The 12,049-nt window shown below is 33.0% G+C and overlaps 1 protein-coding gene across 1 annotated transcript; it reads right to left on the bottom strand.

The window, feature by feature from the left end:
* Window positions 1–561: 561 nt before the first annotated feature.
* Window positions 562–10,691, bottom strand: LOC124356715 (cuticle protein 19-like). The gene is made up of 3 exons (XM_046807889.1): window positions 10,576–10,691; window positions 2,255–2,395; window positions 562–1,496 (listed from the first exon to the last, which is right to left on the bottom strand). The coding sequence occupies exons 1-3, from the start codon at window positions 10,591–10,593 to the stop codon at window positions 1,227–1,229; spliced, it is 429 nt and encodes a 142-aa protein (XP_046663845.1). The 5' UTR covers window positions 10,594–10,691; the 3' UTR covers window positions 562–1,226.
* Between the last annotated feature and the right edge of the window lie 1,358 nt (window positions 10,692–12,049).

Here is a 12,049-nt window from a genome sequence, read left to right as displayed (position 1 = left end):
AATTATCATTGCACAACTTAATTGGGAAACATCGGTATTATCCATTTGTACATGTCTGGAAAGATTTAAAGATCAGCATCAAAACCATCGAAATCAGTTCAAAAATTTTCATTATCTTAAATGCCAATCATATGGTACTGTATAGTACACGAAATATATAATTCCCTTATTAAAGAAAAATACTTGATTTTTCACTTATTTACAAACAAGAATTCATATCTTCATAGTGTTACTTGTGTTGTGTGTGTGTTTATTGTGTTAATTAAACCACACATAAAATACAGTTGGTTATTTCATTGTCAGAGTTTGGTTTAGATGGTCATTTTAGAGCAATTGTGTGTACATATTTACATGTTTCAATTCATTTTACAATAAATTGTACAGATACATGAACCCAACCAAATTATGTCTTTTTTGTTTGTTGTAGTTTTGTAGTGAATTTGGGGTGTATCATGTATCAGGAATGAGTGTTATTCGATTTTCTGTTGCGATAGAGTTCAAGCCGCAATTACTACTCAAATTATTCATCCTATAAATGACGGGTAACAAACTGAGTCTGGATTTATTTCAATAATACTTTATTCAGTACTTGAAAGATACAAAATGAGCAAGCTAATATGCAAATATAAAACACAGCTAAATTAATTACTATGTACAAGTTTAAAGTACTCCTTCAATGAACACAGGTACGCTTGGACCGTTCTCGACTAGCCTTGGGCATCTGGGAATTCGAAAGGAAAAAGAAGAAAGAGTAGCAGTGAGTCGTAGCACCATGCAAGAGGTTCAGACAGAGCAAAGTATACAAAGAAAGGTATAAAACACTTCATATCAAGTTGGCACGCAGTGGCTGAACTTTGGTAATGACATATCTTAACTTGAAAAAACTACCCCTATATCTCTCAGGTTGTAAGCCTAGACGCATTTGACTTTTTCTTCGTAATTTCTGTGGTGACTAAGTAGGTTTCTAACATGAGAAATTTTGTTACTAACACCTACGAGTTTAGAAATAAATAAAATAAAGAAACAATCAAGCATGTCTATCCTCTCACCCGGCCCTTCCATAAATAAGTAAAAGCTTCTAGGCAAAATTAAGTTATATTATTTTTTATACGTGACGCATTTTCGTTTTAGATAGTTTCCTCTCGGCCCTAACAAATTCCTGAGACAGCGGTTAAATCAGATGTTTAAAGGTGCTAGGAATGCCCTCAGCTGAGACAGGGTTGGTGCTAGTGGTGGTAAAGGGGGGCAGGAGCGTGGTAGACCGGCACATGGACTGGCGCGGGAGCAGGGTGGACGGCATGTCCTGTCTTGTGTACAACGGCGTTGAATCCATTGTGGTCATCGGCAGTGTACGTGACTGTACGGATGGTTCCGTCAGCCTCCACCAGACTGTACTCTCCCTTCACTACGTCACCGTCTCGCTCCTCCCATTGGTTCTTGACATCTCCGGTGTGGTAGTCCTTCACTCCGTAGTTGTACGCGTACTTGGGGTGAGCCTGGGGAAAGATTCAGTTATTATGGCGAGTTTTGATGTGAAAATAAAAAGTGAACACTCAAAAATCGATACGTGACAACCCGAAAGTTAGAGATTTATTTATACTTGGAATTGTATTTATATATTGGCCCAAAATCATAATTTATAATGATTGTTCATAATTCAGTATTCACTGACAATATGATATAGGGACATGTTTCTGATTACATTTGTACTGCATCTAACTATTAGAAATAAAAATACAAATGCAATAGTCCCAAATTATTTTTAAGCGCAATTACGACTTAATTATTTATAATGTAACTACAAAAATAATACTTTTAAAATTTGAACTAGAAAAAAGTTGGAACTACTATAATCCTAAAGCACTGTATTGTTTTACGTTAATATAAAATATTATAACGTGACGTTAATTGTTGTTAACCGATGATAATCAATTTAAGAGTTAATTTCAAATAAAAAGAATATTTTTACTAAAAATACACTCTTTACAACCTAATACTGAATACTACTTAAATAGTTCATTCAACAAATAATGTCAAGTATGCTCGAAAACATTCTTTCTATTCTAAGGTATCAGAATTAACGAAAGTCACTATCACTGAATCTTTAAATTAATTTCAAGTGTTTCAGTTTTTTAAATAAGCAGTTACCTTTATCTAAATATAGAAAAGATTACAAATACAATCGCCCTTATTCGATGAAGTATACGTTATTACCCGTAATATCTAAGAGGAGTTTAAAGGTGTATTTACTTACGTAGTAGTCTACTGGTGCGTGTTTGACGTAGGGCAGGGGGGCGGCGTAAGCGACGGGGGCGGCATAACTGATGGCGGGGGCGGCGTATCCACCGAGGTACCCGGCCTGAGCAGCTACAGCCACAGACAAAACACACAACATCTGGAACATGTACAAATATTTGCTTTAAAATTGCAAATGTGTAATGCATAATCCTAGAGCAATGTTTCCTACCAAATTATTAATTGAAATTCTAACAAATAATTACTATTCAGTCTTACGTCAAATAAAATTCTTATTGTTATTAATAATTTTTAAAATTTAAATTTTAGTTTTTAACGTGACAACGTCATTAGGTTGCGGCTCGGAGTCACTCATGAAAAAGTGTAACGCCCGGTAACGTTACGATGCCCGTCCAGTGGGTCCGCCGCACGGGATCCGCACGGGATAAAGCAGATAACTGTGGGTCCGCCGCACGGGATAAAGCAGATAACTATGTTTATTCGTGAAAATGTGGAGTGCTTAGATTCGTCATTTACAACAACTACAACAATAAAGGTAAATAATTGTACACTGATATTTCATTATCGTAAACTATGATTGATTGATTAATTGTTAGATTGACACAAAAGTTGAGAAACTGAGTTTATAGGTTATGTCATACTATTGACAAATGTTGATAGTGTTAAGTAAATTATTAGTTTAAATCACTCTGCAATCAATCGCAATTCAGTCGATTGAGAAGAAACAGCGCGTATTGCTAGTCAAACATTTAAAATAACAAATTATAACCTCTAACCTGTCATAAACAGTGCGACCAAACAAACGAACTAAACCGACCAATCACCACGCGCGGAGTTAGAATTTAACTGTGTTTAGCAAGAATTTCAAATTCCAATTTTAGTAAATGTTTTATTCAACTTTACCATTTACAATAACAAATTTTAATTAATTTCAAATTATGTACAATGTTTTAGTAAACAAAATATATTTCTATAGTTAAAATTTGTGCAATTCTTATTTTCATTCAATTCCTTGTTCCTATTGTGCAATTTAATAATATTCATATCAATAAATATTCTACCGAGAAAAAGACGTTGTCACGTAAAATCTTCGCCCGTAAAACCGACTTTACAGGCAACCATAATTTTTTTTTATAATAAGTATTCTATGGCAACATTACTGAAGACACTGAGTGTTACCATGTTGGTGACATAACATGTAGTGGAGAGGCCCCAACGCCTGCATGAAGAAAATGCAAAGTAGCTGCAGTAGTTATATTGCCTCACGGGGTTAAACAGGCGCCATTTTCCTAAAGACTTTTCCGCGTACAAATTGTTTAAATAAATTATTATTATTGTTGCATAAAGAGAATGCATGCCGAAAGGCGTAGCACTGATGTCACCATGCTAAAGCAAAATCGAGGAATACAGAGTTAAAATTTGAGAATTATCACTTTGCTTCATTAATATTCAAATATAACTTCCTCGTGTGTATTGGTCTGAAAAAGGTAGGTTCAAGTAATTAATTAGTTTAATTTTTTTGCAAAGTTCCTTTGCAAAAAAGTGAAAACATTATGGGTCTAACTAATTCCAAATAACCCAAAACAACAAGAAAATTATATTTAGTAATCTTTCCCAATAATAATACATTATTTGAATTTACAACGCATGCGTAATCCAATCATTTCTTCCTAGCAAATTACCGATTCTGTGTGCTTGTGAGGATGTACCTAATTACGTGTCCCCGGTCTACTGTGACCACTGTCTAATACTCTACTTCCTACAAGGTACCCAAGTATAATCCGCAGCACCAATTTTCTTGCGGTCGTGTGTCAAGGTTATTCACGTGTTGTACTTTCACTGGGAACTTTCCCGGGGCGAGCCAAGATGCCTCGTCACAAGATGACGCTTGTAGTGCACGCCTCGTAGCTACTCTGACCCAACCCGCTTGTAGAAAGTGCCATCATCTGTCGAGCGCAATGGACCCATCACAGTTTAGTGTGGCCAGCTACTTCCGGTGTGGTTATCTTGGGAACATTACTGGGACTCTTGGTAGATTGTCAATTTTGGGATGTTGAGACAACACTGTCTTTTCAAAATTTCAAAACAGGCATTTGATTCTAAGCCAAACTGACTAACAAAGACTTGGTTACTAAAATTCTGATGCAAGAAAGGGAACAATTTTTTTAAAAGCTCTCGTTGTTTGAACATTACAATTAGAGAGTTCAAATTCAATCTGTTTACTGCCGATAATATTTTATATTATAAGACAAAAGTCATTCTGTAAGGTAAAAAGTGTGGCTCTTATACCACAATAAACAATCAAACATGATTATGCACTCGTACAAATCGTTCATTCGCCAATTGTTACGCCAAACTGACTGACATGGAGTGGGCTACTGAAATTTAGATGTAAGAAAGAAATCTTTTTAAAAAATCTCCCGTTGTTTGAACATTACAATTACAGATTTCAAATTCGAACTTTTTACTCCCGATAATAGTTTACATTGTATGGCAAAAGTCATCCTGTTTGATAAAAAGTGTGGGTCTCATAACACAATAAACATTCAAACATAGGATTTTGCACTCGTACAACTCTTTCATTCGCCAATTGTTTCCAACTCCCAACACCAGCAGTGTGAATTTTCAAAACAAATAGAGTTGTACAGATTATCTAAAAAATATTCGAATTGATTCATAATAAAGGCAATTATTAAAAACTGCAAAATTAATTTTACCAGAAAGAAAAAGGAGAAATAAGTAAAAGGCGTACGAAAACGTAACTATATAATGGTATCTCACTTTTTGCAAGTTTTCAAAATTATTTAAGCTTAAATGTTTAAAAATGTTAATCAGACTATTGTGGGAAATGGCTACTTTTCTGTCGCAAAGTATACAAGTGCAAGAAGTCCAAGGCCATGCTCCAGTGAAGAGGATTGCCGGTACAAGTGATTAGTTTACGACTGAGGCGCACGTCACCATGGTAACCGTGACTGTGACATAACTGTTTAACATTCCAGACGACTTGGCGGCCAGACAAGATGGCGTGATTGTAGCGGAAGTCCGCTCAGACGGATGTTGTCACTGCTCAGCTCACTCGCTTGATTGTTATTCCTTGTAAACATGTGTTTTGTAACCCGACCCAGATGTGCGCTAACCTAACCTCTTTACAAAGCAACATGCGACATGCCACCATTTCCTAACTTCTTGCAGAACTACTGGAGGATGAAACTTTTAAGACAGTTTTATACGTTCTAAAAATCGTAAATGTGACTTACACTTGAGTTTTAGCTCTTAATTTGATTTTTTTAATTGCTATAAATCATGGATAGAAAAACCTTAAATTTAAACAAATTATTTTTTTCATGTCAGTTTGTTTCATGAAATACTAATAATATTACGACCATCATACCAGTTTATTACGACAAAATAGTTTATAATTTCAATTTTAAAAATAATATTGGCGGTTTATTATTGATCTTGAAGTTCAACTAAATAGTTCTAAACTTTAATAACCATTTTAGACATTATTTATTAAAGAATATAGACAGAATTACTGTAATCTCTCTCCTTCAGCTTTATTAAACAATTGCGCTTTAAACAATTACGCTGTATCAAGAATTGTGATAATATAAATAAATATTATAATATAATCGAAAAAAATCCATTTTTTTTATTTTAGAACTCATTTTTTAACATTTTGAATAAACATTGTACCTAAACACGCATCTTTATGGCAATTCCAAATTTACACAACTCTAAGTGAAAATTTGTTACCATATCCACAGGATGTCCAAGGCAGTAAATCACTGTCAACAACATAATGTGCTGGTAATAGATTGATAATAGAGTAATTAGATGTTAGTCTGTTGGCATCATTGTGTGCAAATCGCCTTGTAATGGATACAGTGGGTGGAGCACAGATACAGCGGATGTGCTGATTGGTACTTGCATTAATCATAGGTGTTAGGCACCCGTCCAATGTCGAGCACTGGTTTGGGTGTCAAGTAGCTGGACGAACGCGATGGAATGGAGAATGGGTTTACAGGTCTTCGTTTCGCAAAAATATTTGAAAAAGTGTGTCTCTTCAAATATTGGTGAGTTATATTGAAACCTTAAAGCAATTTAGGAAAAAGACATCAATCAAGTAACTTATATATAAATTTAAATTGGACTCTGTAATAAATTGCAAGACATATAAAGACGGTAAGAATTTAATGCGGTGACAGTTTGTTAAGAGTTTGTTAATCATGCCTATAATACTCGAGGAGTATATGGAAACGAATGGAACTTTTGGAAAACAATGTTGTGTCCATCATTTTAATTTATTACTGAAATGCAGTTCACAACAATGTGCTCATTGATAACTGTTCTTTTTACGTATTCGTTATTTATGTAATAATTCGTTATTATTTAATGTTAATGACTGTTTAATCCCATATGGGATATTCTTAACGTTCATAAATTCTTCACAATTACAGTACCATTACGATACCATGCTTTTGCTAATACTGATAAGAGTGCCTAATGATTTCCCAGTGATTCGGCTATCGTTCTGGGTCTGATGCTGCAAGAATGAGAGGAAAATGTAAGAATTTCTTTCCAGGCCGCCGGAAATCTAATAAATAACTAGGGACGTTTCGCTTTCGTGTTAAAAGTACCTTATAATGTCCTTTTTGAGTATATTACTTTCTGAGGTTAATAAATGGAGAAGAAGTAATTGGCTGAAAGGGGTTCCCCTGCCCCCAAAAAAGTCATATTTATCTAAAAAACGCTTGGTCGTTTGCCTCACCATCTAGGTAAGAATGCACAAAGACTATTTTACTTAACTTCCATATCTGATGCAGTAGGTAAAAAAGTGTAAGGTAATATGATTTTTTCCTAAAAACACCACCGTTAATTAACTCAGCAAATATTTGGATCAATTCATGGACCACATAGCAATGTCCAATAATTATCTTAGTGGAATGTATGGGACGAACAATATATTGAGACATAAAGAGATTTCCCAAATGCTTGCCTCAAAGATGTTGGGAAAATTCTCGCCATTACCGTGGAGATTTCGGTATGTGATTTGAACACGAGATGAATAGTACTTATGCAATAATTAAGAAAAGACGTCGTATACGCGAGAATTCTACTTGATTAATATGGCATCTGGGACGGTAATGATATTTCTTCACCTTCAGATCTGGATACTTCGTGTTAAAGTCACAAAGTTGGAGCAAACTATTTTGTTATCAATTTTATGTCCTTTACATAAATCTGAAAATTCAGATGTTATCATTATTTTACGTTTTCCGTATAATAAAAATGCTTATATGTGATTTTGAAAAAGTACATACTAAAAAATACCCAAAACATGCCGTCATTGTGTGATTAATCGTAAAAGAATAAACATTACACGATAAACAATATGCGTCTACGCACATAGAAAACATACTCAAAATTATATCTTTGAAAAAATAATTAAATTGGTATATCAATAATGCAAATATAGTACCAGCCATTGTTCTTGCATACAAGTTTAACACGTTTTTATCAGAAGGAAATCAAATCTAGATTGGAATAAAATGAAAAACCTCGTCCAATACTAAAAGTACTAAGGTGTTACCTCTATTTATCGGATTCCAAAATGGTGTTCCACGTTTGACGAAATGTTTGACATGTTGAATTATATATTTCTATTCTTGTTGAGAAAAATTGGATTCATATTGCTCTCACTATGCAACACCATATCGTATAGTGTTTATAAACAAAATTGCAACTAGTAGTTATGTCTTAAAGCAATAAGCTGTTTATTCTACGTTTGAAATAAATATGCTAATTTCATTGCTTCAAATCATTTTAAGCTATCCATGCATCTAATTAATAATTAATTAAAACTAGCCTAAACCCGCGGCTCCGCTCGCGTGGCAGTAGAGAGGGCTACATCAATCAAGCATCGAAAAGAAATACTAATTTTATTATACGTTTTTCCAATTAATTTATTGCTCTACTAATACATCGTAGCATATCATAAAATCTATTATAAAAGTTTTTTTGTTTATTTTAATGCGTTTTGGTAAACAACGTTATTAGTTGTATTATTTGGAGCATAAATATAAAGGTTCTTCGGGTTTCCGACTCTTGAGCAAGCGACGTATAATTGACCGTGCGAGAAACATGAGGGTTCCAGATGGATTCCTGCGACGTTAAGTGATTGTCCTTGTATGTTTACAAAGAACAGCTGATTAAAAATTTGAAAAGACTCTTTCACTTAATAACATATGTTTGCTGCAATGCATTTCTTACGGGTATTTCTGTAACCAGTGGGGCGGAATCCTGAATCGGGAAAGGGATAAAAAAGTATCCTATAACCTTCTACAGATCAAGACGAACAAATTAAAAAAAAAATTAGGCGAATCCGTCCAGCCGTTTGTGAGTGATGCTGTTACACACGAACAGTTTCATTTTTATATATATAGATTAGACAACAATAGAACCATTAGATCTGATTGACAAGCTATTTGCACCTAGACTATTTAATGTTAATTTTATATGATTATGCACACTTCTCAATAGTTGCACACTATATTGTATGTACACTATCATGTCTGTGGCTTCTGTCCATCACTCATTTCGTTATTAGTTCATTGGTTAACATTATTTGGCAGATAATCGAAGAACGGTTGTTTATAAAAAAATTATGCATTCCATTAAAATTCTGCATATACATTTTAGGTGAGATTTCTTGTCCCAATAGCATTGTAGCCCACTATTGTAAGCATTTTGTGAATCAAATGTATGTATGTAGTGCTCAGTTAGTCCTTTATTTTCTAGAACATGATCGTACATTGCGAATTATTACCGAATTTGCTTTAAAATAAAGTGATCATGTTTAAAATCATGTGTCATGTGGTCGTGTGTGTGTGTGTGTGTGTGTGTGTGTGTGTGTGTGTGTGTTTTTATGTGTGTTTTTGTTATATGTTTATACACTTATAGGAGAATAATGGTGAGTGCAGATAGGATATGCACGATAGGCTTTTAACGAAATCCATTAATAGAATTATTAAATTTTTTTAAATTTCTAATAATATATACATTGACTTAGTATATTTACAATAAACACAAATGTGTCAAGTCCTATAGCTTTACTATTTTCCTATTACAAAAACTTTTAATAATTTCAAAGAAGATTTAAAACAAGCTATATAAACTCTTTTTGCACATTTTAAAATATATTTATAATAAGTTAGATCACTGAAGGCCTAATGAAAGGGAATATTACATTTACTTGATGATATTATTAGCCTCTGTAAAAGTGATTACAATATGATTTACAGATTAATGTAATTTCATAATTTTTTCTTTGTGTTAGTTCAGTTTTACTATTGCTGTATTTTTATTTCACCACGGGTTGAGTCATTTAAAAGACTGCAAAAGGTGTTTTATCGGATTTTCATTTAATGTTAACGAATAAATAAATACCTACTGATTATTAGGTATGATTTTTAATGTTTAAAAATTTTTTGGAATTTCAAATATTTGTTTATAACTTGAATACGAGTATAAACAATATTGTACTACAAGCTAATGAAAAGCAAGACATAATGAACAATAATGTATGATAACTAAGACAAATTTTTTAAAAGTCCATAGAGATATTTTCCATATTATATTACTTTTAGATTATAATATATTCTAATTAGGATTAATTCTTCAACTTTTTAAGGTAGATGGTGACAAAAAGCCTAATCAAGTTTACTAAACAAAAATTAATTTATAAGACTGTGATGATTCAATACTAACTGTTTTTCGTAGAATATGTTTACAGTTATATTATTATATACTTTTAGTGCATAATATATTGTAATTACGATGAATTGTTCAAGTTTATAAAGCCGATGGTGATAAAAAACCGATAAATTTTAGTAATAAAAAATTAATTATATTCAATATTAGTTGTTTTTATAGAATAATTTTACAGTTATATAACTTTTAGTTCATAGTAATTCTAATTACGATTAATTGTATAACTTTATAAAGACGATGAAAACCCCCTGATCAAGTTTAAAAACAAAAGATTAATTTATGATTGTGAAGTTTAATTCTGATTTTGTAGAATAATTTCACAATAAATAAAATGCAAAAATGTTATTTTCCTAATAAAAAAACAATATTGTTTTTATTTTAGCAATTAAATACTATAATATAAAAAAATAATTTTGTTTTATTTTATTTGTATTTTTTATTTTCCATTTTTTAGGATTATGCACTAATGTGCGATTTAATGAACTGATAAACTGAAACAAATTAATAACGTATAGAATAATAAATAAGTAATTAGAGAATGATTACCTGAGTAAGGGCAGCCATGGTGTACGAGTCACTGGTCACTGAAGTCCGGTGGGCCGAAGTTTGCTTATATCTGCGGTCACGGGGGGGCAGTATTGTCCACTCACTAGAGGGGAGGGGGGAGAGAGAAGCAAGGTCACTGATAACGCACGCTCACTGCACTCTACGCGCTCGTACTGCGTTACTTAACGCGTTGTGTGACGCAACTATTGTTTTACCGGGCAAGGACCTCGCCCAATCAGCCGCAGAATGTTCCCGTCACTTGTCACAAGGTCCATTGTCACTGCCGAGCGATCAGATGATTCTATTAAGAAAATAACGCCCAATCAGTGTAGCGAATTTCTACGCTATTGTTATTGCCGCTGTGGGTGGCGCCGGTGACAGCTCAGCGCTAACTAGACGTGTAGTGTGTCAATGATCTTTGCTCTGTGGGCTGGACTTTTGATGGACAGTCCATCTTATCTGTGCAATCATTATCATCTCAAAATCGAGTAAATTTACCGAAAAGTTTAAAAGGAAGATCTCACCTATTTACAAGATCGTAGCTAGGAAAAACCTTTGGAGGGGTACATGCAACTGATATTTTTTTTCCCGTAGTAGAGAGAGAGTAAGGCCCCATTTTGTTCCTCAAAAAGTTCTTGATCTGTTTCTTTGTTGAGAACGATCTTTCAGCTGTACATGTCAGTAATACTGAATTATTTAAATAATAATAATCGTTCGTTAAAACCTAATTAAAGAAATTGAAAATTTGGGGGTCCGGAGCCCCTGAACCCCTTCGCTGGTTACGTCCTTGTCCTACTTTATGTAGTGTGCCATTTCATAGAATGATGTTCTACTTTACAATTTCTTATGGAACTCCCTTTATTTTCTTGTATTTACAATTAAAAATTATTTTTTTAAATGTGTTTATTCTTTAAATATTTAAACTTACCATTCATGAGTATAAAAATAGAATACTGTAAAATTAATTACCGACATCATAGCCGACAAACAATTCAGCCCGTCATATCCTTAGTATTTTACTTTTATACTCGTTTCGGTTCTTTGTAACTAAAATAAGATTTTACTTTACAATACAAATACTTTACATAACAATAACATTATCCGCTTTTAAATTAAGTTTTAAATTACTTCCACAATAGTCCTTAAACCTTACAAATCTTGTCATTACAAAAAATTACATAGTAGTCTAAAGTTCATATGTCAAGAGTAAAACTTTTATTTTAAATACTGTGTGTTACCAAATAAATTTGTTACCTGGCCTTCATAATGGAAAATGGCATAACAATTTTGAAATTCTGATTTATATTTTTGATTCAAATATTAGTTACAGTCACACATTTAAAAATTTTTGAATATTTACTCCTTATGGTAGTATAGTGAAGACAGACATCCCTTATAATATATTTTCATAACGCCCTAATGACTCAATGGGCTACGAAATTTAAGTTCAAAAGTTTTTCAATCTTTCAAATTT

This window comes from Homalodisca vitripennis, chromosome 3 (assembly GCF_021130785.1).
Source record: "Homalodisca vitripennis isolate AUS2020 chromosome 3, UT_GWSS_2.1, whole genome shotgun sequence".
In the NCBI taxonomy this organism is placed as follows: Eukaryota; Metazoa; Arthropoda; class Insecta; order Hemiptera; family Cicadellidae; genus Homalodisca; species Homalodisca vitripennis.
Note: the sequence above shows the minus strand (reverse complement) of the source record. Positions and strands in the feature narration are given on the sequence as shown.